The 27,160-nt window shown below is 42.6% G+C and overlaps 1 protein-coding gene across 4 annotated transcripts in view; it reads left to right on the top strand.

The window, feature by feature from the left end:
* Positions 1–27,160, top strand: part of TRAPPC3L (trafficking protein particle complex 3 like) — a 151,150-nt gene that overhangs the window by 79,800 nt on the left and 44,190 nt on the right. For all 4 annotated transcript variants that reach the window (XM_030199235.1, XM_030199236.1, XM_030199234.1 and 1 more), the window contains 2 exons: positions 12,820–12,867; positions 25,162–25,259. In XM_030199235.1, the coding sequence (XP_030055095.1) occupies positions 12,820–12,867; positions 25,162–25,259 (146 nt within the window). The remainder of the gene's footprint in view (positions 1–12,819; positions 12,868–25,161; positions 25,260–27,160) is intronic.

Raw genomic sequence — 27,160 nt, 5'->3', positions numbered from 1 at the left:
TGACTAAAGCCTCTGTAAGATTTTGTAATTTCACAATTTGTTCTTCAGTTTTTTGAGATTTAACTTTCTGCTCCTGAATTTGTTCAGACATTAAGTGATTAGACTTCTTTAAATCAGTTATTTCATTTTTAAATGAAGTATTCAGCAAAAGCAAGGTATTGTTCACGCCCTGAATAGCGTCCCATAAGGCATTCATAGTTACCACTGCAGGTCTCTCTAATACTCCAGTACTCACGGTGCCGATCTCCAGGGCATTTAGTGCAGATCCTCGAACCGAGTCCTGCATCGATATTCCTTTGCCCGGGGTAGAGGTACTCGCGGGTCCTCCTGCAACAAACACTGAAGAGCTGGGAGATTCCACGGCATCCAAAGGCTGTAACCCCGCATGTAACAAATCGGTTCCGGGTCATGGAGGTGCAGTGTGAGAGGGAGGGGTGAGCGTAACTCTCTCAATGCTGCACTCAGCCCTCGACGGGGCCGAGTTAATCGAAGTGGGTGACTGTTCTCCAGGGACCCCGATCCCGAAGTTATCCAAAGTTGTTTGGCATGTGGAGGAAATTGATTGCGGGACCCCGGAGGTAGGAACCGCTATCTTTCCTTTTCTCTTCCCCATCGCTAGGTCAGAGAAACTTCTCACTCGCCAGATCGTCAGTGAGCAATTCGGGAGCTGGTGAACCCGACTCCGCTCACGTCACCATCTTGATCCGTCTCAAGTGAAATTTAAAGTAGTTTAGATATTACATACCTGTGTCCAATCTCTCTTTTTTATCAAAACTGACAGAAAAAGTGGTCCATATTCAGCTTCTTTATCACATTGAAGAAACTCAAGTTCTCCACCCATGTTTCCATCAGCATCATAGTACGGAAACTGTTATCACTTCTTAACTCAATGATCTACATCACTTTTTTGATAGAAGTGACTTTGTTTTTTTGTCTCACTAGGTCTGTCTGCAGCTTTTGATTTAGTTGATCACTGTCTTTTACTTTCTTGGCTTTCGTAAATAGGGCTCATGGGTACAGTTCACAACTGGTTTTCTTCTTTCTTATCTAATCATTCTTTTGCCGTTCATGTTAGGTTGTTAGGCTGTATAGAGAGAGGTGTACATAAGTACATAAGTAATGCCATACTGGGAAAAGACCGAGGGTCCATCGAGCCCAGCATCTTGTCCACGACAGCGGCCAATCCAGGCCAAGGGCACCTGGCAAGCTTCCCAAACGTATAAACATTCTATACATGTTATTCCTGGAATTGTGGATTTTTCCCAAGTCCATTTAGTAGCGGTTTATGGACTTGTCCTTTAGGAAACCGTCCAACCCCTTTTTAAACTCTGCTAAGCTAACCGCCTTCACCACTTTCTCTGGCAACGAATTCCAGAGTTTAATTACACGTTGGGTGAAGAAAAATTTTCTCCGATTTGTTTTAAATGTACTACACTGTAGTTTCATCGCATGCCCCCTAGTCCTAGTATTTTTGGAAAGCGTGAACAGACGCTTCACATCCACCTGTTCCACTCCACTCATTATTTTATATACCTCTATCTTGTCTCCCCTCAGCCGTCTCTTCTCCAAGCTGAATAGCCCTAGCCTCCTTAATCTTTCTTCATAGGGAAGTCGTCCCATCCCCGCTATCATTTTAGTCACCCTTCGCTGCACCTTTTCCAATTCTACTATATCTTTCTTGAGATGCGGCGACCAGAATTGAACACAATACTCAAGGTGCGGTCGCACCATGGAGCGATACAACGGCATTATAACATCCTCACACCTGTTTTCCATACCTTTCCTAATAATACCCAACATTCTATTCGCTTTCCTAGCAGCAGCACACTGAGCAGAAGGTTTCAGCGTATTATCGACGACGACACCCAGATCCCTTTCTTGGTCCGTAACTCCTAACGTGGAACCTTGCAAGACGTAGCTATAATTCGGGTTTTTTTTCCCACATGCATCACCTTGCATTTGCTCACATTAAACGTCATCTGCCATTTAGCTGCCCAGTCTCCCAGTCTCATAAGGTCCTCTTGTAATTTTTCACAATCCTGTCGCGATTTAACAACTTTGAATAACTTTGTGTCATCAGCAAATTTAATTACCTCGCTAGTTACTCCCATCTCTAAATCATTTATAAATATATTAAAAAGCAGCGGTCCTAGCACAGACCCCTGAGGAACCCCACTAACTACCCTTCTCCATTGTGAATACTGACCATTTAACCCCACTCTCTGTTTCCTATCCTTCAACCAGTTTTTAATCCACAATAGGACATTTCCTCCTATTCCATGACCCTCCAATTTCCTCTGTAGCCTTTCATGAGGTACCTTGTCAAACGCCTTTTGAAAATCCAGATACACAATATCAACTGGTTCCCCTTTCTCCACATGTTTGTTTACTCCTTCAAAGAATTGAAGTAAACTGGTCAGGCAAGATTTCCCCACACAAAAGCCGTGCTGACTCGGTCTCAGTAATCCATGTCCTCGGATGTGCTCTGTAATTTTGTTTTTAATAATAGCCTCTACCAGCAGAAGAAAGGGGGTGTTGATGTTACTATAAGTCGTTGGTGAAGCCCCACCTGGAGTATTGAGTTCAGTTTTGGAGGCCGTATCTTGTTAAGGATGTAAAAAGAATTGAAGCGGTGCAAAGAAAAGCTACGAGAATGGTATGGGATTTGTGTTTCAAGACGTATGAGGAGAGACTTGCTGAACTAAACATGTATACTCTGGAGGAAAGGAGAAACAGGGGTGATATGATACAGACGTTCAAATATTTGAAAGGTATTAATCCACAAACGAACCTTTTCTGGAGATGGGAAGATGGTAGAACGAGAGGACATGAAATGAGATTGAAGGGGGGCAGACTCAAGAAAAATGTCAGGAAGTATTTTTTCACGGAGAGAGTAGTGGATGCTTGGAATGCCCTCCTGCGGGAGGTGGTGGAAATGAAAATGGTAACGGAATTCAAACATGCGTGGGACAAGCATAAAGGAATCCTATGCCGAAGGAATGGATCCTCAGGAGCTTAGTCAAGATCGGGAGGCGGGGCTGGTGGTAGGGAGGCAGGAATAGTGCTGGGAAGACTTATACGGTCTGTGCCAGAGCCGGTGGTTGGGAGGCAGGGCTGGTGGTTGGGAGGTGAGGATAGTGCTGGGCAGACTTATACGGTCTGTGCCCTGAAGAGCACAGGTACAAATCAAAGTAGGGTATACACAAAAAGTAGCACATATGAGTTATCTTGTTGGGCAGACTGGATGGACCATGCAGGTCTTTTTCTGCCGTCATCTACTATGTTACTGTTTTACTATGTAGGTCAGTCTGTTTCTTCGTCTCATTCACTGCATTCTGGAATCCCTCAGGGCTCTATACTCTTTCCCCTTCTTTTTAATATCCATCACTGTATTGGCAACATTAATTCAATCCAACAATATTAGATTCTTTATCTATGCAGATGGCATCTTGTTATATTTCCCTGTTTCTCCCCTGAATATTAGGTCAGAGCCTCAGAAGCTCCAGCAGAGTGTGAGCGACCTTTTAAAGGTTGCTTTTTAAATCTTAATTCTCCTAGACTGCCTCGTTTGTATTGCATAGTTTTCAGCTCGTCTGTTCCCAAGGAAGTTCTGCACTATTAGCACAAATATATCCCAAGCTGCAAGTTCCACAGGGTTGAGTTTTGTTCTGAATGTGTCATCATGCATTAGTTTGTTGATTTCGGGGCCAATAAAAATTCCGGCCTTTATTTTAGCCTCAGTTTTCAGTGTGCTAAACATTTCCTTCAAATACTGGAAACCATTTCCATCACTATCAAGTGCAATTACAAAATGTTTTATTAAACCAAGTTTAATGTGAAGTGGTGGAAGATAAACTTGAAGTGGATCGACCAGTGATTTGTGTTGTACATTGTACGGGCCAACTGTGTGCTCGACACTGAGAGGCCACTGTCTCATTTTGTAATGATTTTTGTCATCATGACTGTTCCATAGGCACAAGAAACACATATGCTTCGTGTACCCTAACTGTAGGCCAAGCAGCAGTGCTACCACTTTCAGGTCAGCACAAATATTCCATTTATGTTCAGAGTATTTGATCATTTTCAAAATTAACTCCATAGAAGCATGGGTCTCTTTCATTCCAACCTCATGAGCCAATGGAACAGATGGTTTTTCGCAGTGCTTTTTTTATGCCGGTACGCAACGGTACGGTGTACTGGCACCTTTTTTTTGCCCCTCCCCCCCGGTGACCCCTCCCTCCCGGCGAGTCCTGCACTTCCTCTGTCCCGCATCCGCAATCTTTCCCGAACCCCATTGCCCCTCCCAACCTGTCTTATCCCATCTCTTTCTGCCCCTTTCATCCACCCACCTTGCAGCATAATATCCCTCCCGTTCCACTTTGCTTGCTCTGCGCTAATAAACAAGCATGGCAGAAGCACGGGACCGTGGCTCTCTGCCTGCCGCTACTGCTTCTTGTGAAGAGAAGAATCGCTGGACAGGGAGGGCAGGGGAGAGAGGAGAATCGCTGGACATGGGAGGGGAGGGCAGGGGAGAGAGAAGAATCGCTGGACTGGGAGGGGAGGGCAGGGGAGAGAGGAGAATCACTGAACTGGGAGGGGAGGGCAGGGAAGAGAGGAGAATCGCTGGACATGGATGGGAGGGGAGGGCAGGGGGGAGAGGAGAAGTGCTGGGCATGGATGGAGGGGTGGAAAGAAAAAAGAAGATGCACATGGATGGAAAGGGAAGAGAGGAGAAAATAGGCAAAAGCTGGATCCACGTTATACCTCCTCCAGTCAATTCCATGGAGGAGGACACAGCTTTTACTTATGGATGTAGGGCAAGAAATGAAGAAGAAAGGAGGAAAGTAAAGAAATAAATGGAAAGGAAGCTCTGGAAACGGAGTTAAGGGAACAGATAGAGAGCAGCAGAATCAGAGACTGGGACCAATATGGATAGAAAAACAAAGTCACCAGACAACAAAGGCAGAAAAAAATCATTTTATTTTCATATTAGTGTTTGGAATATGTCCAATTTGAGAATTTACATCTGCTGTCTTATTTTGCACTGGGTTTACTGGAGCTGTAACAGCTTACAGAAATTATTTCTAATGAAAGAAATCATGTTATTTTTTTCTCTTATACTAGTATAATATTTTCAATGATGTCTGTTTATATGCGCCATAGCTGGTATAAGGGGTGTGGATAATGTGGGTGTGGCTATCATAGAGGTGGAGCCATATGTGGTGACCCCGCCCATAATGAGTACCGGCACCTTTTTTTCTACAAAAAAAGCACTGGTTTTTCGTTACCATTGTGCAACAAGACAGCTTTCAAACTCGTTTTGCTAGAGTCTATGAATACCCTCCATTCATTGGGAACATGTGTACCATCTAACTCCATCATAAGACCATTTACATCAGTACAGAAATAGACATCGCTTTCCATTGCATAGTATGCAGCTAATTTGGTGTATCGATGACGAAAGTGTGAAGTTGTGGTGCTTCGTTGTAGCAAATTCCATTCCTGAAGTCTAGAAGCTAGCAGTTCTGACTTTTCTTTAGATAACGACAGATCTCTTACCAGATCATCTAAATCTGATTGGCTCAGCAAGTGCGGCTGACCCTCCAGTTGTTCTGGATCAGGAAATACATCACGCCAATCAACATCTTCTTCTTCATCAGGATCAGAAGCGTCAGTTTCAATTGCCATTCCTGCTGTGGGAGGGGCAGGCACTGGATTCTCTACATCGTGTGGTACTGGTTTAAGAGCAGACTCACAGTCAGGATACACAATTTGTGACTTGTTTCTCTTTGAATATCCGGCGATTTTAGTCATGCAAAAATAACAGTCTGAATGGTGATTTTTCTGCTCATGCCAAACCATCGGCACTGCAAAAGCCATTCCTTTCCTTTTACCATTCAACCACCGCGTTAGCCCAGAGTAACACACTGTGCAACAAACATGAGGTGCCCAGCTTTTATCTTGATCTCCAATTTGACAGTCAAAGTAATACTTGTAAGCAAGGCGCACTCACTTTGTCAGATTCTTGCGCTGATCACTGTATTTGCCACATATGTAGCAGAAATTGTCCGGATCGTTAACACATTGGCGTCTATCCATCTTGCCTTATATACTTACTGCTGACATCAGCCAATAGACCTGCGTGAGCGCATCCGGACAGGTCCGGGCATGTCCGTTGGAATATTTCCAATATATAATGCATTAATATTATAAGTGAATAGGCTTTGCATATATAACTTATCAATAGAAATCAAACAAAATAAAACATGGAAAAGAAAATAAGATGATACCTTTTTTATTGGACATAACTTAATACATTTCTTGATTAGCTTTCGAAGGTTGCCCTTCTTCCTCAGATCGGAAATAAGCAAATGTGTTAGCAGATAGTATATATAAGAGAAACATCAAAGCATTACTTTGACAGTCTGACAGAGTGGGAGGGTGGGGGTGTGCATGGGGACATCAAAACATTTCATTGATATTCTAACAGGATGGGTGTTGGTAGGTGAGAGGAGGGTAATAAACAGAGAAATAAACAGAGAAATACAGCTTTATGGTTTATAATGGGTTAGAAAACCCAGATCCTTATTAAGTCCTGTTTGTTGGGTGTCAAAATTTTCAATCATTCTTATTTCAAAGGTCTTACGTTCCTGTACTGTTTTAAAATTACCTTTCAGTATTCTTACTGTGAAATCACTGGTGCAGTGTTCTGGTCTTGTAAAGTGTTGTCCCACAGGGGTGGGGGCTTCACTGGCACCGGCTATTTTCATGTGATGTCTTTGCAGATTGAATCTTGTCTTAAGCATCTGGCCTGTTTCTCCAATATAGCATCCTTCGTTACATTTTTTACACTGAATGATATATACCACATTGGAAGATGAGCATGTAAAATAGTCCTTTATGTTGAATATTTTTCCCTTTTGAATGACTGTGGGGTCTTGTGAAATGTTTTGGCATAGTTTGCAGCTGGCTGTGTTACAGGGAAACGTGCCCTTTTCTTTTTCCGTTTGCTTATTTCCGATCTGAGGAAGAAGGGCAACCTTCGAAAGCTAATCAAGAAATGTATTAAGTTATGTCCAATAAAAAAGGTATCATCTTATTTTCTTTTCCATGTTTTATTTTGTTTGATTTCTATTGATAACCTTAAGTAGAGAGGTGTGGTAGCCGTGTTAGTCCATTCTTAAAGTTATCAATAGAAATCAAACAAAATAAAACATGGAAAAGAAAATAAGATGATACCTTTTTTATTGGACATAACTTAATACATTTCTTTCCGATCTGAGGAAGAAGGGCAACCTTCGAAAGCTAATCAAGAAATGTATTAAGTTGTGTCCAATAAAAAAGGTATCATCTTATTTTCTTTTCCATGTTTTATTTTGTTTGATTTCTGTTGATAACCTTAAGTAGAGAGGTGTGGTAGCCGTGTTAGTCCACTCTTAAAGGTTATCAATAGAAATTTGTTAAATTGTACAGCGCTGCGTAACCCTAGTAGCGCTCTAGAAATGTTAAGTAGTAGTAGTAGTATTGGACATAACTTAATACATTTCTTGATTAGCTTTCGAAGGTTGCCCTTCTTCCTCAGATCGGAAAGAAATGTATTAAGTTATGTCCAATAAAAAAGGTATCATCTTATTTTCTTTTCCATGTTTTATTTTGTTTGATTTCTATTGATAACCTTTAAGAGTGGACTAACATGGCTACCACACCTCTCCTATATAACTTAAAATTTAGACGTGTAAGGCAAATTCGGAGTTCATATTTGGAATCGGTGGGTTCAATTTAGTATAAATCACATGTTTTTCTCTCAGTAGCAAAATCATTGTTGCGTTGTGTTATGGACTTTTTTTCCAGGAACTTGCCCAAACCTTTTATAAACCCAGGTACGCTAACTGATGTTAACTGTTCAGTGTTACTTCCTTTCTAGCCCCAGATTGGTGACATGCCCTCACAGTTTGTCCACAAAACCAGGATATACAGGCACCATGCGTCTTCCTTCACCACTGCCAGCACCACATTGTCAATCATTAAAGTCAGGCATGAAAGTTAAATACGGTAGTTCAGAGCTTAAATATCCTTATGATGTTTGCCTGTTGTATCTGTGTCCTTCCTTGCTACAGCCTATAGTCAACCACTACATTCAGGGTTGTGGTTAAACACTGGCCACAGTGGCAAAATAAAGTCCGGACTGCAGCAGGTTTTGAGATTTTGTGCAGTGCCCTGAGTGCCAGCACTAGCTCAGTATCTAGATAGATACAGTGGGGGAAATAAGTATTTGATCCCTTGCTGATTTTGTAAGTGTGCCCACTGACAAAGACATGAGCAGCCCATAATTGAAGGGTAGGTTATTGGTAACAGTGAGAGATAGCACATCACAAATTAAATCCGGAAAATCACATTGTGGAAAGTATATGAATTTATTTGCATTCTGCAGAGGGAAATAAGTATTTGATCCCCCACCAACCAGTAAGAGATCTGGCCCCTACAGACCAGGTAGATGCTCCAAATCAACTCGTTACCTGCATGACAGACAGCTGTCGGCAATGGTCACCTGTATGAAAGACACCTGTCCACAGACTCAGTGAATCAGTCAGACTCTAACCTCTACAAAATGGCCAAGAGCAAGGAGCTGTCTAAGGATGTCAGGGACAAAATCATACACCTGCACAAGGCTGGAATGGGCTACAAAACCATCAGTAAGACGCTGGGCGAGAAGGAGACAACTGTTGGTGCCATAGTAAGAAAATGGAAGAAGTACAAAATGACTGTCAATCGACAAAGATCTGGGGCTCCACGCAAAATCTCACCTCGTGGGGTATCCTTGATCATGAGGAAGGTTAGAAATCAGCCTACAACTACAAGGGGAGAACTTGTCAATGATCTCAAGGCAGCTGGGACCACTGTCACCACGAAAACCATTGGTAACACATTACGACATAACGGATTGCAATCCTGCAGTGCCCGCAAGGTCCCCCTGCTCCGGAAGGCACATGTGACGGCCCGTCTGAAGTTTGCCAGTGAACACCTGGATGATGCCGAGAGTGATTGGGAGAAGGTGCTGTGGTCAGATGAGACAAAAATTGAGCTCTTTGGCATGAACTCAACTCGCCGTGTTTGGAGGAAGAGAAATGCTGCCTATGACCCAAAGAACACCGTCCCCACTATCAAGCATGGAGGTGGAAATGTTATGTTTTGGGGGTGTTTCTCTGCTAAGGGCACAGGACTACTTCACCGCATCAATGGGAGAATGGATGGGGCCATGTACCGTACAATTCTGAGTGACAACCTCCTTCCCTCCGCCAGGGCCTTAAAAATGGGTCGTGGCTGGGTCTTCCAGCACGACAATGACCCAAAACATACAGCCAAGGCAACAAAGGAGTGGCTCAGGAAGAAGCACATTAGGGTCATGGAGTGGCCTAGCCAGTCACCAGACCTTAATCCCATTGAAAAGTTATGGAGGGAGCTGAAGCTGCGAGTTGCCAAGCGACAGCCCAGAACTCTTAATGATTTAGAGATGATCTGCAAAGAGGAGTGGACCAAAATTCCTCCTGACATGTGTGCAAACCTCATCATCAACTACAGAAGACGTCTGACCGCTGTGCTTGCCAACAAGGGTTTTGCCACCAAGTATTAGGTCTTGTTTGCCAGAGGGATCAAATACTTATTTCCCTCTGCAGAATGCAAATAAATTCATATACTTTCCACAATGTGATTTTCCGGATTTAATTTGTGATGTGCTATCTCTCACTGTTACCAATAACCTACCCTTCAATTATGGGCTGCTCATGTCTTTGTCAGTGGGCACACTTACAAAATCAGCAAGGGATCAAATACTTATTTCCCCCACTGTAAGCAGGTAAACTTAGGACAGTCATTTTTCTGGCCTAACTTTAATCTGGATACACATAACAGTGTGAATAGCGTCACTTTCCAGATAAGCATTACTTCTGCCCTGGCACTGTTTGGTTTATTAATTATTTAATATTAGTAAATAAGGCTCGTTTCTGACACAAATGAAACAGGCGCTAGCAAGGTTTTCCTCGGAGTGTGTATGAGAGAGTGTGTGAGAGAGTGACTGTGTGAGAGAGAGAGAGAGTGAATGTGCGAGTGTGTGTGTGTGACAGAGAGAGAGTGAGTCTGGGTGCGAGTGTGTCTGTGAGAGAGAGAGTGTGTGTGTGTGTGAGAGAGAGTGTGTGTGTGAAAATGAGAGTGTGTGTGTTTGAATGAGAGTGTGTGCGAGTGCATATGTGAGACACAGTGACTGTGAGAGAGAGAGAGTGTGTTTCACTCAGATACACTGTGTGTGAGAGAGTGTGTGTGAAAGAGAGAGAGTGTGTGAGACAGAGTGTGAGAGAGTATGTGTGCGATACACAGACTCTCTGTGAGACCGAGAGTGTGTGAGAGTGACTGTGTGACACATAGAGAGTGAATGTGATACAGTGTGAGACAGATTGAGGCATATTTTCAAAATGAGCCCCATAGTGTGAGAGACTGTGAGAGTGAGAGAGAGAAAGACACTGACTGTGAGAGAGTGTGTGTGAGAGAGTATGTGTGTGACAGAGATACCTCCCCCCTCCCTCTGTGGTCTCAGGACCCCCTCCCCCTCTGGTCTGAGGACCCCCTCCCCTCCTTCCTCCCCCTGTGGTCTCAGGATCCCCTCCCCTGTGGTCTCAGGATCCCCCTCCTCCCCTCTGCGTTCCCCTCCCCTCCCCTGTTGTCTCAGGACCCCCTGCCTCTCCCCCCCTCTGCGTGGTTGGCAGCACCGTGCGAGTGTTTGTGTGTGACAGAGAGAGAGTGAGACTGGGTGCGAGTGTGTCTGTGAGAGAGAGAGTGTGTGTGTGATTGTCCTCTCTCCCCTGCCCCCCCCCCCTCCAGCCACCCAGCGATTGTACTGTGTCCCCAGATTAGCTCCGTCGAAGCGGAGGCGTTATTGAAAGCCCTGGCCGTCCACGGAGTCAGCTTCAGAACGTTGGAGGTGCTTTTTATTATAGTAGATTCCGCCTTCCTCAGCTGATACTGCCAAGGTGGTCTGTAAAGGATGTTCAGTGGCATTATGCAGATAGTTCAGCTGAATACTCATGGACAGCACTAGCAAAGGCATTTAGCTGAAATATTACCTGGATAAATGCCTTTGAATTCTGACCCGTTCTAAGAACTGTTCTGGATCATTTTCATTACACCAATAGAATCATCACCTACTAGAATAGGTCTATTATTGGCTGAGGCCTAGAGCTCTGGAACAAGCTCCACAAGGATATTAGAGACATTACTGATTACTTTAGTTTCCTAAAATGATTAAAACTTTCTTCTTTATTCAATATCTAATGGATTTCTCTGTTGATAGTTAAGTCTATTTGGTCAATCTATTGTTATTTTACAGACCCTCAGCACTGTCGCACACCAATCCAGCACTTCTACTGGCCCAACATGGGAGCCGGCAGCAGTGCCACCCCCAGTGTGCAACCAGAAATATTTTTTTATTTTTACCATTGGGCTCCCTCAGAAAATGGCCACGTGGCAACTTTGTACTTACCACACAGCCACTTCCTTTTTTAAAAAAAAAGCCCTGCTATGGTAAAAGGGGCCGTGGCGAGTGGCAAATCCACGAGTTGATGCTACCACAGGGCCTCTTTCACCGCAACTTTGTAAAAGGGGCTCTATGTTTTAAAAAAATTTTTGTTTAATTAAAATCTAATGGATTTGTCTTCTGACAGCTGCATTTGGTCAATCTACTGTAACTCAATGGGATTTCTTCTCCTACTTTGTTCTTTGTTCTGTTCTTTGGGATCCGCCTTGAGCCTGCTGGTAAAGCGGAATAGAAATGTCAAGATTAGATTAGATTAGATCTGGGTTTGCTGGCCATGAAGACTTTTCATTCAGATGTAAGAGCAAGTCAGAAGGAAGGAAGCTCATATACACCATGGCTCCAGAAAAAGGAGGACAGGTTGAGCCAGTCTGGGTTTTACTTCCATTGCTTTCAATGGAAGCAAAACCCGGACTGGATCAATGTGTCCTCCTTTCTCTGGAGCCATATGGTAACCCTACTTCATGTCGCCGACATGAAGTCTCAGAACAGATGTTAACACTTGAGGGGTCATCAGAAGTGTCAGATACCTGGCTGAGTATTAAATTTTCAGAGAAGTACCTGCTATATCTGTGCCTGAGATTGGGGAAGGTCTACATACATTTCAAAATTCGGTAAATGTATTGAGTCATCCAACCAGCAGGGGTCAGCGTTGTTTTAAATACTGGCTGACACACACTTTCTATACCCAGATATTCAGATCTCGGCCGTTTCCACGTACTGGCACTGAACAAATGGTTATAATGTGACCACTGGTTCTTACCCAGGACCAGCAGTATTCGGACTGGTACCGGATACCTTCCAGCCTTTTTCTTGTCTAACTTATGGACAGAATATTGCTGTTAACCAGCAAATACTTGGCTGTGCCCAGACTCTACCCTTGAGCCATCCCAGTACTATATGGATACTACTGAGGTGGTCTTGGCTCTGTCCAGACTCTGCCCCTGGGCCATCCCAGTGCCACGGATAGTGCTGAGCTGGCCTCAGCAGATTGTCAGCAGAGGTATCTGGGTAACTGCCGCTGAAAATCCAGGTGTGATGTGGAGAGTGGGGCTTAGACATATGAGTCCTGTTAAATACTGGGGCCCATATGTATTTAACCAGGCAAATCATTTAGGAAATGACCTGATTCATATCTACTTACAAAAAAATCCTTTTTAAATAGATTGTATTTTATATTTAGACTTGTTTGCAAATGCTGTGACATGGTTTTCTTTTGTTTGTTTTCTATGTTAAAGGACTGGCATTTACCAGCCATTTCCTGCTCTGCTTCAGCGCATAACATGGTACGTACGTTGCACGCCATTTTCTCATTTAATTTTTCTCCAGGAATAATTCCTTTTGCTAATTATTTCAGATACTATGGGGCCCTTTTACTGAGCTGGACTAGTAAATGGGGTTTACTACTATTTAGCATTTCTATAGCGCTACAAGGCATACGCAGCGCTGCACAAACATAGAAGAAAGACTGTCCAGCTTACAATCTAATAGACAAAAAATAAAGTAAGCAAATCAAATCAATTAATGTGTACAGGAAGGAAGAGAGGAGGGTAGTTGGAGGCGAGTGGTTACAAGTGGTTACGAGTCAAAAGCAATGTTAAAGAGGTGGGCTTTCAGTCTAGATTTAAAGGTGGCCAAGAATGGGGCAAGACGTAGGGGCTCAGGAAGTTTATTCCAGGCGTAGGGTGCAGTGAGACAGAAGGCGCGAAGTCTGGAGTTGGCAGTAGTGGAGAAGGGAACAGATAAGGTAAGATAATGCTACTGTTCTAGTCGTGCTGACTTTCATACATGTTCCACTCTGTACACATAAAATCTCCTCGTTTGGTTGTAGCCCAGTATGACTTTACTGTCAGTGTAGAATTTGACAGTATCTATTTGAATGTTCATTTCATTGAGTATCATTTCTGCTATCTCTACTGCCAGCACTGCTCAACACAATTATGAGAGTGGAATGGTATGATTGGGTTGTGGTGCTAACTTGACTTTGCCAAAGGTGAATCCCACATGAGATAGCCCATCTGAATCTATAGCTTTCAGGTTGGCCACTGCAGCAATAGCTTTTTCAGAAGTGTCTGAGAAGATGCAGATTTCTGTGCAGTTGTTCAAGGGTCTTTAGAGAATCTTAACTTCTCACAATGTAATCCATAACTGATTTGTAACAAATTGTATTTCCATTATTTACAATGTATTGTAAGCCACACTGAGCCCGCAAATAGGTGGGAAAATGTGGGATACAAATGCAATAAAATAAATAAATAAATCTTTCCATCTGTCACATTTCTGGTGGCAATGGGACATCCCACTCAGTACTTTCGGAAAGCTCCCTCAGTAGGGATCTTCGTTGAATGGTGACTAGAGCCACAAACTCCCATGGATCATACAGACCCGTTGACTGTAGCCAAGACACCTCTGTGTGTATATGGTTTCTCATGGGTGGAGACTTGAAAGGTGAAAATGTCTCTAGATCCCAATGTAATCCAAGGCTTCTCTGAATAGGAGGGGTGCCTACTCTTAGATCTAGATCCGTTAAATGTTTGGCATGATCCTCTGCAGGAAATGCGCTCATTACTTCTGGACTGTTGGAGGCAATTTTATTAAGTCTCAAATTGGACTCTGCCAGCATTCCTTTAGCAACTCAATGGCTTCTCCTACAGTAGGTAAGGATTTCAAACCATCGTCTACATAAAAGTCTCTCTCAATGAAGCGTCTGGCATCCGTGCCATATTCTCTTTCTGTCTTTCTAAGCCTATGGGTTACTACTGCGTGATGAACTGTTACCAAAGACATGACCTCTCATTCTGTATTCCATGATTTCCTGTATTCCATGATGTCATTGTCACAGTACCACAGGAATCTCAAGTAATTTCTGTAGTCTGTGTGTAAGACAATGCAATAGAACATTTGCTGGATATCTGCTGTTAGGGTTATAGAATCCTTTCTGAAGTGAATCAAGACTCCTAATAGGCTGTTAATAATGTCAGGCCCAGAAATCAGCACATTATAGAGTGAGATTCCTTGAAATTGAGCACTGGCATCAAACACAATCATGATTTGGCCTGGTTTTTGCGGGTTATACACACAAAAGGTAGGTAAGTACAAGCATTCTTTGTTGTCTTTTAACGGTGGATCTGGCTCTGAGGGGAGATATGATAGAGGTCCATAAATTAATGAGTGGAGTGGAACGGGTAGACGTGAAACATATGTTTATTCTTTCCAAAATTACTAGGACTAGGGGGCATGAAGCTACAAAGTAGTAAATTTGAAACAAATTGGAGAAAACATTTCTTCACTCAACATGTAATTAAACTCTAGAATTCGTTGCCAGAGAATGTGGTAAAGGCGGTTAGCTTAGCGGGGTTTAAAAAAGGTATGGATGGCTTCCTAAAGGAAAAGTCCATAGATCATTATTAAAATGAACTTGGGGAAAATCCACTGCTTATTTCTGGGATAAGCAGCATAAAATGTTTTGTACTTTTTGGGGATCTTGCCAGGTATTTGTGACCTGGATTGGCCACTGTTGGAAACAGGATGCTGGGCTTGATGGACCTTTGGTCTGTCCCAGTATGGCAATACTTATGTTCTTAACAATGAGTTCCAGAGCTTAACTATTTTTTGGGTGAAAAAATATTTTCTCCTATTCCCTCCATATGTTACATTTGTTTATCTTTGATATAGTTAACTTTTGTCACAACTGTCAGGAATGGTGAGCCCTTGGACCAAAACCGGAGCTTTGGCAGACAAATCACCGGGGCTGGCAGAGGCAGGAATCAGAACAGACTGGACTATGATAAACTAACAGACTCAACAAGGCAGGACAGAGGTAACTAAACACAATGGACAACACAAGAACCGGATCCAGACTAGGCAAGGAAAAGAAGGCAAAGGGCCAGAGCTGGAACCCAGACAGGACAAGGCAAGACTCGGAACTGGATTAAAACTGGGACTGGGACCCAGAAATGCAAGACAAGGCAAAACACAGAAGTAGATTAAAACTGGGTCCAGAAAAGGGCAAGACAAGGCAAGAACTGGATCCGGACAGGACTAGACTGAAAAAGACAAGACAAAGCATAACTAGACAGGCAAGACAGGGTAGGAGCTAGACAACAAGAATAACAGAAGCAAGACAATAAACAAGGCAGGAACAGGAATCTGGATTCTCGAACAGGATTCAGGATTCTCAAACAGGATTCAAGATTCTCAAACCGGATTCTGGAACGGGCTTGGCTTGACTGGAACAGGATACTGAAAGGGTTAGCAGGGAACTGGGTCAGAACTAGCTCAAACATAGAGCAGGAGCAGAACCTGGCTCAAACACACAAGAGGAACAGAACTTAGCAGAAACAGAGTTTAAGAGCCAGGAAGCAAACATAGCAGGCAAAGGATTAAGCAGACTAAGGGAGGACAAACAAACATAGAAGCAATGTGCTTACCAGCATCCACAGCTGGAAGGGAAAGGCCAGGCAGATTGAAAGGCAGCAGACACACCTGCACAGCAGTGAGATAATGAGGGACAATGCTGGCTTTTACAGACTCTCAGAATTAACAGACTACACACACAGGAAACAGAACAGGAAACAGGAACAGAGCTTGGTTAAACACAGAGATTGGCTTAAACATGGAGCTTAACTATAGCCAGAGTCAAAAGCAGGACTAGACTAAAAACAGAAGCCAAGGGAAGTCAAACAGATACCGACACCAAGGGCAGGGTGTGGCTCTAGAGCCAGGCCTTCAGGATCAAGGTTCAAAAGCAAACTCACAGAAACAAAGCAAGCATTGAAACACAAGACTTGAGGAAACGCAGAACAGACCTTCAGGAGTAAAACCCTCAGGAACAAAGCCAAGCATGGATATGATCTAAACAGGTAACACAAGATTAAGAGACCTCTTGCAAAGGCAACGTAGGAAAGCTCCCTGGGTCCTTATAAAGGAGTAGGCTGATGATGACACAAGTAGGAAATGAAGCAGAAGCAGGCTTGGCTAACAGGAAGAACAACAGGAAATGAAGCAGAAGCAGGGAGACAAAAGCGAGGCTTGGCTAACAGGAAGAACAACAGGAAATGAAGCAGAAGCAGGGAGACCAAAGTGAGGCTTGGCTAATAGGAAGAACAACAGCAACAGGAAATGAAGCAGAAGCAGGGAGACCAAAGTGAGGCTTGGCTAACAGGAAGAACAACAGGAAATGAAGCAGAAGCAGGGAGACCAAAATGAGGCTTGGTTTACAGGAAGAACAACAATAGGGAAAAAGGCAGACTGGAGAGATCACAGAGGTAGATACAGAGAAACAGTAGGTCTGAACATAAGGGCACGGCCATAACCATGACAACTTTTTCTAGTATTTTAGTCAGGTTTTGCTTTATTTAAAGGTACCTGGTCTACTATGGCCTTTATTGCAATCATGCTATCAGGATGCCCTATCTTCTCTGTTTTGGTGATATCCTTCCATGATAACTTGTTCTGAACCATGTGCTTTTGAGTGACCGATGGCTTTCCCCCAGTTTCTAGTTTATTCAATATTTACTATACTGCTAATCTTTAACAAATCAAAGCAGTTTACAATAAAAGAGTAAAATAAATATTTTAAAAACAGAAAGAAAAGGAGCTCCAGTAATATAAATGAAAGACACATACTCTCAAGACCAAGCGTATCCATCAGTCAAAACGACTTTCCCACATATAATTCTCAATAAAAACTCTCCAGAAAATGCATTTACAACACTGGAAAACCACAGGCACAGAAGCCTAATCTTCTAATCCAGATGCTAAAGCAAAGTAATATGTTTTCAACAAACTCTTATATATATATATTTTTTTTTTAAATATTTATTTATTCGTTTTAAATCAAATTAAACATCTGTTACATTTGAACAGGAAATACAGACATGTAACATTTATTTAGAGAGAAACTCTCCATAAGGGAAAAAAAAAATCAAGGAAACATTTTTTAACTCTTCTTTAGACCACCATAACAGGGGGCTAGTCTAAATTAGGAAGACTACTAATAGAAAAAAGAAGAAAAAAAAAACAAGAGTGGTAATATGCTTAGCATGCAACCTATCCTATCGATTCATATGTCTCATCTAGATCGGCAGTTGACCAATTTTCTTCATATTTATAAATGCTTTCAGCTGTTCAGGCTGGTAAAAGATGTATTTTAAACTCATATACTTAATAACACATTTACATGGGTAATTAAGGTAGAAGGAGGCTCCTAAAGATATTACATCTGTACGCATAGCTAGAAACAGTTTTCTCCTTTCCTGAGTCTGTTTAGTAATATCAGGATAAATCCAGACTTTTTTACCTCTGAACAGAGCTTGCATTTTTTTAAAGTACATTCGCATTACCGCATCAATATCTTGTTGGAAAATAAAAGATGCAATTAGAGTAGTTCTTTCAGAGTTCACGTTCAAAGTTAATTCTAAAAGTTCAGATACATTTAAAGATTCCTCTTGATTTCCATCTGGAACAGCTTCAATAGACATTTCAGGTAATTTTTTTGTTGGAATATAGTAAACCTTATTCAATGGTGGTATAGTTTCCGGGGAAAAATTTAGAACTTCCAACAAATATGCTTTAAAGGCATCCTGGGGATTAATTCCCAATTCCTTCGGAAAATTCAAGAGTCTCAAATTCAGCCTACGATTAAAGTTCTCTATTTATTCTAATCTGCGCTGTGTAGACAGATTGTCTTTCACAATTGAGGCTGAAATATCGTTCATTTTAGTGACATCTTTCTTGAGAGCTCCCATTTGCTCTGATGTTTCTTGTTTTGCGGCATTAAGAGATACGGAAAGGTTTTCAACAGTACTTACTAAATCTTTTATTTCTTTCGCCGAATCGGCAACCGTCGCTTCTACCCTCTGAAGAGCATTCCAAATGCTCTCCAGTGACACAGCCGCTGTTTTTCTTGTCAGAGCTAAACGCTCAGCCCCTGACTCGCACAGAATCGGGCCTCTCTCATGCGCTGCTTCTCCCATTCCTCGAACCGCCATCATACCTTCAACCACTTCCGGGTCAGGTCGATCGCGTCGGGAGAGACATGCTTCGGGGAGCGGCGGGGGATTGAGATCCGGAGGGGAGAGTGAAACTTCCAGCCCCAAGTCTCCCAGGGAGTCTTCACCCACCGAGACAGCGGGGCCCCTCTCGTTATTAAGGGTAGGTGGTTTAGTAGCGTATCTCTCTATAGTTTGCTGTACCGGAGAGGATGTCTTAGCAGTCGAGGCAGCTGCTTTAACAATCCCCTTACATTTGGTATGGGGCATCTTGTCACGAAGAAAATAGAAGTTCAGCAAACCGTAGCAGAGACTCGCTCACACAACTCAGCATGCCGCCATCTTAAGACACGCCCCCCACAGAGCTCAAACTCTTATATTTTTAATGAGAACTTTCTGCTCTAATAGCAACAGGAAGCTGATTCCACAAAAATGGAACCAACCAAAAAAAGGCTTTCTCTCTGGTAGTTTCCCATCGTGCCTTAGAAAATGGGGGTACAATCAATCTATGTGCCATGGTACACCTAATAGCCCTTCCTGGCATATATGGCAAAAACCATACATGCTAAATAAGATGGAATATCTGTATGTAACGCTCTATGAGCAAGGGTTAATCATTATGTTCTATATTGAACTGGCAACCAATGATAAAACAAATATAAAGAAGTCACTCTATCAAATTTTTAGAAACATAGAATATGACGGCAGATAAGGGCCAAATGGCCCATCCAGTCTGCCCATTCTCACTAACTCTTCTTTCCTAAGGAATCCCACATGCCTATCCCACGCTTTCTTAAATTCTGACAGTCCTCGTCTCCACGACCTCCACCGAGAGGCCATCCCACACATCCACCACCCTTTCTTTTTGAAAGAGTATTTTCTTAGATTCCTCCTAAATCTGTTTCCTCTTAACTTTATTGTTTGCCCCCCCCCCCCCCGATTCTAGAGTTTTCCTTCATTTGAAAAAGGCTCGCCTCCTGTATATTGACTCTACTGAGATATTTAAATGTCATATCCCCTCTCTCTCACCTCTCTTCCTGCATATACATGTTAAGGTTCCCAAGCCTGTCACTATGTGGTTTATGGCAGAGATCGCTTACTAAGTTTGTAGCAGCCCTCTGGACTGACTCCATCCTGTTTATATCTTTCCGTAGGTGTGGTCGCCAGAATTGCATGCCTCACCAGGGACTTACATAAGGGCACTATATCACCTCTTTTTTTTTTCCTGCTGGTCATTCCTCTCCTCATGCACCCGCGCATCTTTCTGGCTTTGACCATCAACTTTTCTACCTGTTTGGCCACCTTAAGGTCATCACACACAATCCCACTCTTCTTCCATACACAGAAGCACTTCACCCCCTATATTGTACGATTCCCTTGGATTCTTGTACCCCGATTTCATGACCCTGCATTTCTTAGCATTAAATTTTAGCTGCCAATTATTGGACCATTCTTCAAGCTTCACTGGATCCTTCTTCATACCATCCACACCCTCCAGGGTGTCCACCCTATTACAGAGTTTGGTATCATCCGCAAAGAGACAAACCTTACCAGACAGACCTTCTGCAATATCACTCACGAAGATGATAAAAAGAGCCGATCCGAGGGCCGAACCCTGTGGCACACCACTGATTATACCTTTTCCAATATATGTCTCCCTTATTGATTGGAAAGAGCCTATCTTCCCCCACTCTTCTCTTTTTTCTTCCTGCACACCACTGATAACATCCCTTTCCCCAGAGCAAGCTCCATTTACCAATACCCTTTGTGTCCTTCCATTTAACCAGTTTTTTTTAACCCTGTCAGTCACTTTAGGTCCCATTTTTGTGCATTAGCAAGCAAACAGTAGGAGTGGAGGAGTGGCCTAGTGATTAGAGCACCGGTCTTGAACTCCAGAGGTGGCTGGTTCAAATCCCACTACTGCTTCTTGTGATCTTGGGCAAGTCACTTAACCCTCCATTGCCTCAGGTACAAGCTTAGATTGTGAGCCCACCTGGGTCAGAGAAATATCCAGTGTACCTGAATGTAACTCACCTTGAGCTTCTACTGAAAAAGGTGTGAGCAAAATCCAAATAAATAAATTAAAAAGCTGTGTTTTGCAGTGTATGCAAATGCCTAAGATAATCCAGTTGTGAAATCAGAAAAACATGAATTGAAGTATGTACCGCTGCCTCAGTGAGCAAAAATCTACCCTGAAACAATGAAGAAACAGAAACCCCCTAGACACTAGACTGTCAACTTGCTCCTGAAAAGTAAGTTGGGAATCAATAATAACTCCTGAATACTTAAACGTATGCACAGGTGAAACAGGAACCCCAAAAAGAACAGGAAATCGTGGATGGACATTCTAAGTAATCAGTTAGCCAACAAACAGTGGTCTTTGACATATTTAAAACCATTTTAAAAGTTGATCTATCTCCATTTTTTAAATGTTGATGCCAGCAGCATGGTTCCACCCTGAATAAGGTGGCGCCCATCTTTCTGGAATAGGGTCTCCCTTCCCCAGAATGTTGCCCAGTTCCTAAAACCCTCCTTCCTCTGCCATTGTCTGATCATGCATTGAGACTCTGGAGCTCTGCCTGTCTCTTGGGTCCTGTGTGTGGAATGGGAAGCACTTCTAAAAATGCTACCCTGGATTTCAGCTTTCTACCTGAGTCTAAATTTTTTTTTTGTTTATTACATTTGTACCCCGCGCTTTCCCACTCATGGCAGGCTCAATGCGGCTTACATGGGGCAATGGAGGGTTAAGTGACTTGCCCAGAGTCACAAGGAGCTGCCTGTGCCTGAAATGGGAATCAAACTCAGTTCCTCAGTTCCCCAGGACCAAAGTCCACCACCCTAACCACTAGGCCACTCCTCCACTCCTTCCAGAACCTCCCTCCCATATTTTCCTATGTCATTGGTACCCACATGTGCCAAGACAGCTAGCTGCTCCCCAGCACTGTTTAAAATCTAGGTGATGCGTGAGATCTGCCATCTTCACACAAGACAGGCAAGTGACCAAGTGATACTCATGTTCACCAACAACCCAGCTATCTCTACCTGCCTAATGACTGAATCTCCAGCTAGAATGTCCATCCTAACCCTTCCCTCCTGGGTGCAAGAGGATACTGTCATATCCCCTTATATATACCTTATATATATGTACACGATGTATATATATACCATGATCTGCTTCATGTATGTCACCACCTTAATGTAATAACATATGTAACTCAGTTACCCAGAAATGGCATTCGCCATTACGGCAAATGTAAGCTACATTGAGCCTGCAAATAGGTGGGAAAATGTGGGATACAAACGCTACAAATAATAATAAATAATAATAATAATACTGTATCCCTTGGAGGGCATTCTGTGAAGTTACATGGAAATACTTTTAAAACAAATAGAAGGAAATATTTTTTCACTCAATGAATAGTTAAGCTCTGGAACTCTTTGCCAGAGGATGTGTTAATAGCAGTTAGCATATCTGGGTTTAAAAAAGGTTTGGACAAGTTCCTGGAGGAAAAGGTCCACAGTCTGCTATTGAAACAGACATGGGGAAGCCACTGCTTGCCCTCGGATTGGTAGCATAGAATGTAGCCATGATTTTGGGTTGGCCACTGTTGGATACTGGGTTAGATGGACCATTGGTCTGACCCAGTATGGCTACTCTTATTTTATTTTTATTACATTTGTACCCTGCGCTTTCCCACTCATGGCAGGCTCAATGCAGCTTACATGGGGCAATGGAGGGTTAAGTGACTTGCCCAGAGTCACAAGGAGCTGCCTGTGCCTGAAGTGGGAATCGAACTCAGTTCCTCAGGACCAATGTCCACCACCCTAGTCGGCCCTTGCAGATCACCAATGTGGCCGCACAGGCTTCTGCTTCTGTGAGTCTGACGTCCTGCACGTACGTGCAGGACGTCAGACTCACAGAAACAGAAGCCTGCGCAGCCTTCTACATGGAATGTTGCTTGTGGAATAGCAACATTCCATGTAGAATCTCCAATAGTAGCAACATTCCATGTAGAATCTCCAATAGTATCTATTTTATTTTTGTTACATTTGTACCCCGCGCTTTCCCACTCATGGCAGGCTCAATGCGGCTTACATGGGGCAATGGAGGGTTAAGTGACTTGCCCAGAGTCACAAGGAGCTGCCTGTGCCTGAAGTGGGAATCGAACTCAGTTCCTCAGGACCAATGTCCACCACCCTAGTCGGCCCTTGCAGATCACCAATGTGGCCGCACAGGCTTCTGCTTCTGTGAGTCTGACGTCCTGCACGTACGTGCAGGACGTCAGACTCACAGAAACAGAAGCCTGCGCAGCCTTCTACATGGAATGTTGCTTGTGGAATAGCAACATTCCATGTAGAATCTCCAATAGTAGCAACATTCCATGTAGAATCTCCAATAGTATCTATTTTATTTTTGTTACATTTGTACCCCGCGCTTTCCCACTCATGGCAGGCTCAATGCGGCTTACATGGGGCAATGGAGGGTTAAGTGACTTGCCCAGAGTCACAAGGAGCTGCCTGTGCCTGAAGTGGGAATCGAACTCAGTTCCTCAGGACCAATGTCCACCACCCTAGTCGGCCCTTGCAGATCACCAATGTGGCCGCACAGGCTTCTGCTTCTGTGAGTCTGACGTCCTGCACGTACGTGCAGGACGTCAGACTCACAGAAACAGAAGCCTGCGCAGCCTTCTACATGGAATGTTGCTTGTGGAATAGCAACATTCCATGTAGAATCTCCAATAGTAGCAACATTCCATGTAGAATCTCCAATAGTATCTATTTTATTTTTGTTACATTTGTACCCTGCGCTTTCCCACTCATGGCAGGCTCAATGCGGCTTACATGGGGCAATGGAGGGTTAAGTGACTTGCCCAGAGTCACAAGGAGCTGCCTGTGCCTGAAGTGGGAATTGAACTCAGTTCCTCAGTTCCCCAGGACCAGAGTCCACCACCCTAACCACTAGGCCACTCCTCCACTATGTTCTTATGTAACTTTGTGTGTTTTGAAAATGAGCCTTAGTGTCCTGAATAATGGCAACTTAACAACATAAATGCCACCCTCCCTCTGACTGCTTTCCCTTTAGTGGTCTCTGTGATATTCCCGTATTATCACATCACTCATACCTTTACTCACAGAAAGATATATACCATACGCCTTCATGCCTTTTTATCGCCTTCTAAGCTCCCATTGTTTCCTTCCAAAGTTGCAATGCCTATGTTCCATTATTACATTCCTTAACGACACCTCAATTGTTTTGCTTACCCTGCACAATGTAATCCATAACTATCTGTAACAAATTGTATTTCCAACATTCAACTCATATTGTAAGCCACACTGAACCCGCAAAAAGGTGGGAAAATGTGGGATACAAATGCAATAAATAAAAATATTCAGCTGCCACTGGATTTCAGTGGATTTCCCCACACAAGAGATTTAAGCAGCCAGGAGCCATTTGTGGCTGGTAATATCACATTGAATGTTGACCCCTTAGGTTTTATACTCCTGCTAGGTCCTTCCAACAGGTTTTTACTCCTTCCGCCTGGGCTAAGTTTACAGTTTTGGGATCTTGCCAAATCCTAGCTCTCTAATACTGTCATCAATCATTTGCTTCTGGAGTGGGAACACAACTTGAAAAAAATCTATTTCACCATGAAATACCTTTCCATTTATTAAGCTAATATCAAAATGAATTCACAAATTAAGCTTTAAAACTATGACCACGCAAGTGTCCTAAGCTAAGTGGTCATAGTTTTATAGCTTAATTTGTGAATTCATTTTGATATTAACTTAATAAATGGAAAGGTATTTAATGGTGAAATAGATTTTTGCACTCCAGAGGCAAACGATTGATGACAGGATTTGGAACAGCTTTGAGCTGTAAGAGATCCAACAGCTGGTGTCCAATACTCTTCTGATGCCTCCGGGCGTAATTTATACTACTGCTAAAGTTTTCTCCTCTGATTCTTTTCGAATGTTATTGATATCATATGTAACTAACTGTGATGAAGACAATTGAACCCAATAGGCCTCCATTTCTTTTCAAGTTACTTTACGCTGTTACTCTGGAAGAATTAGAAACGGAAGTGCTACCTAAGAGGAATCCAAGGAAATAGTCCACAGGCTGCCACATATTTTCTTTACGTATGTTTATTTTCATCCATCTTATATTTTCTCATCTGAACAATTTGAGCATTCTGGAAATTGTTGCATATAAAAGGGTGTTTATCCATGGAAAGAAAACCTTTGAAAATTATCATCCAACAAAAGTGGGTGAAGGGGTTGGAAATTTTCATTTTAAATTCCACGTGCATTGTTTACTCTGTATGTTTCGAAGTGTTCAGGCTAAAAGAAATCCCCTAGATGCAAGCAGCTGTACCAGTTCCCCTTTGAAATTTGTCTTGCCTGCAAACCCCTTGGCCAGTCTGAACATTTCCTTCTCAAGGTTCACTTGTTTCCCATAGAAGTTAAGCAGCAAGAAATGATACACATCAAAATTTGTTCATATGACAAACCTGATGAATGTGTTGAGACTCATGTGAGGTGTGGGAGGATGATAATATAAAATGAACAAAATTGTCTTTTTTTCAGAGTAGAGAACTGTTCGTGCTGACCTATGGAGCTTTGGTAGCTCAGCTGTGCAAAGATCATGAGGCTGATGAAGATGTCAATAAATATCTAGACCAGATGTAAGTGGAACATCTGTGTTTCATATTATAAATGGTTTATGTATGGGATTTATTGCAGGAATCTGAAATGTTCTCTTGATAATTTGTCTTAATCCAGAGCGATGGTTAAGATCCCCTTTGATCATGAGGAATCACGTCTGCTTTCTGGATTGTTATTCAAAGAATGTTTATGTTTATTACAGGATTTACTACACCACCTTTGAACAGGCATAACAAGGCGGTTTACAGGCTAATTGAAATGGAAAGGAACAGCAAATTAATTAACAGCACAAGAAGAGGAAATGGAGGTTACTATAGAAATGACTAGAAAGTCTTGCAAACACACCACAGGACACACCAGGACATCTGCCTTGTGATGCTGCCCCTGCAAAGGCTGTGGTCTTAAGACCTGCCTGAAATCTCACCAAACAACCCTAGGAATGAAGAGCAAGGGACGGGACATTCCATAGTGTCATTGTTTGGTTTCTCATTTTGAAGTTATTTATTACTATTATGTAACACTGCTTTGATATTTGTTTTTAAAAAGCAGTATAACAAATGGTCTGAAATAAAAGAAAAAGGCTTTCCTGAGGGTAGAAGTGAGTCTTTCCCGACAAATCGAAGGGAGTGCTACATGATGTTCGTGACTGGAACAGAATGAATGTACAGGAGCATAACAGATCACAAGAGAGCAAAGATATGATGGAGAGACTGTATAAAAGATCTTATGTGCCAGAACAAAAGTTTTAAACAACACAAAAAGAAACAGGAAGCCAATAATGCTGAGAAAGAAAAGAGCAATGTGATCACATGTCTTAGCTTGGAAAAGGATCTGCAGGGCTGTATTTTGGACAGATTGTGGTTGCTTCAGAAGGGATACTCACATAAACAACATTGCAATCATCCTTCCTAATCCTGGAAGCTACGAGCAAACACAAGAGAACAATTTGAGCCACAGTGTCAAGACAATTGCACAGTGCTTGGAACTGTTGGACAGTAGGATCTAACAGTGGAAACGTAGATCAAAGTCAAGTCCACTATCAATGATGACCCCCCCTCCCCCCCCCCCCCCAGGTTTCTACCATTGTTATAGGCGAACCATCCAGGAGGAGAACCACAAAAGAGGAGAGGGAATGCCTTGTAATCCACAAGGCAACCGTCTTACCCTGATTCAGAACCAGCATATTCAAAACCATCCAGGTACTAATAGCATCAAGACAGGAGTAAAGCTGAGTGAGATCCGGATTATTCACATCTGTTGATTACACCAATAAAATGTCATCCACATAATAGAACAAAACCATAGTCCTGATCAAGAAAGGCCAGAGGACTTAAAAAGATGTTGAACAGCATAGAAATCATAAGTAGTAGTAGTAGTAACAGCAGACAGCTAACACCAAGCCCTGCAGAACTGCACTGTTCTTTGTAAAAAAATAACCTCATAATTGCTTATAAGCCTGCCTAATTAGAACTTTGTCATCACAGATTCGTCACTTCTCAAGCTATAGTTATAGTTATTTTATTTACGTTACACCTATAAAATTGATGGCTATAACACTCAAATTAGTATGGTGGCTACCTGACATATTTTTACTAATCTGGTTAATAACTCACCAAATTAAAGCCTATGAAGAACTTCATAATATCCCAGTTATTTACACTATAGGACACCAAGAGGGTTTTTATGAAGCGGCGGTAAGCCCAATGTGGGTTTACCACTCACTAATCCAGAACTGCTGCCAGGCTATCTCCCTGGTTCACTTCAGATATTTTGGAGGTGAAAAGACGTTGCAGACATCTAGAGAGAACCTGGTCCAAAGCCAAAAACTCTGAAAAGTAAAAAAGCCAAATCTACTTACTATGCAAAATTCATTTGAAGACACTCACTCAATTCAAGAAAACTCTGTGCTCTAGTGAACAAT

This window comes from Microcaecilia unicolor, chromosome 3 (genome assembly GCF_901765095.1).
Source record: "Microcaecilia unicolor chromosome 3, aMicUni1.1, whole genome shotgun sequence".
Classification (NCBI taxonomy): domain Eukaryota; kingdom Metazoa; phylum Chordata; class Amphibia; order Gymnophiona; family Siphonopidae; genus Microcaecilia; species Microcaecilia unicolor.
This window is presented reverse-complemented; position numbering and strand designations above follow the sequence as displayed.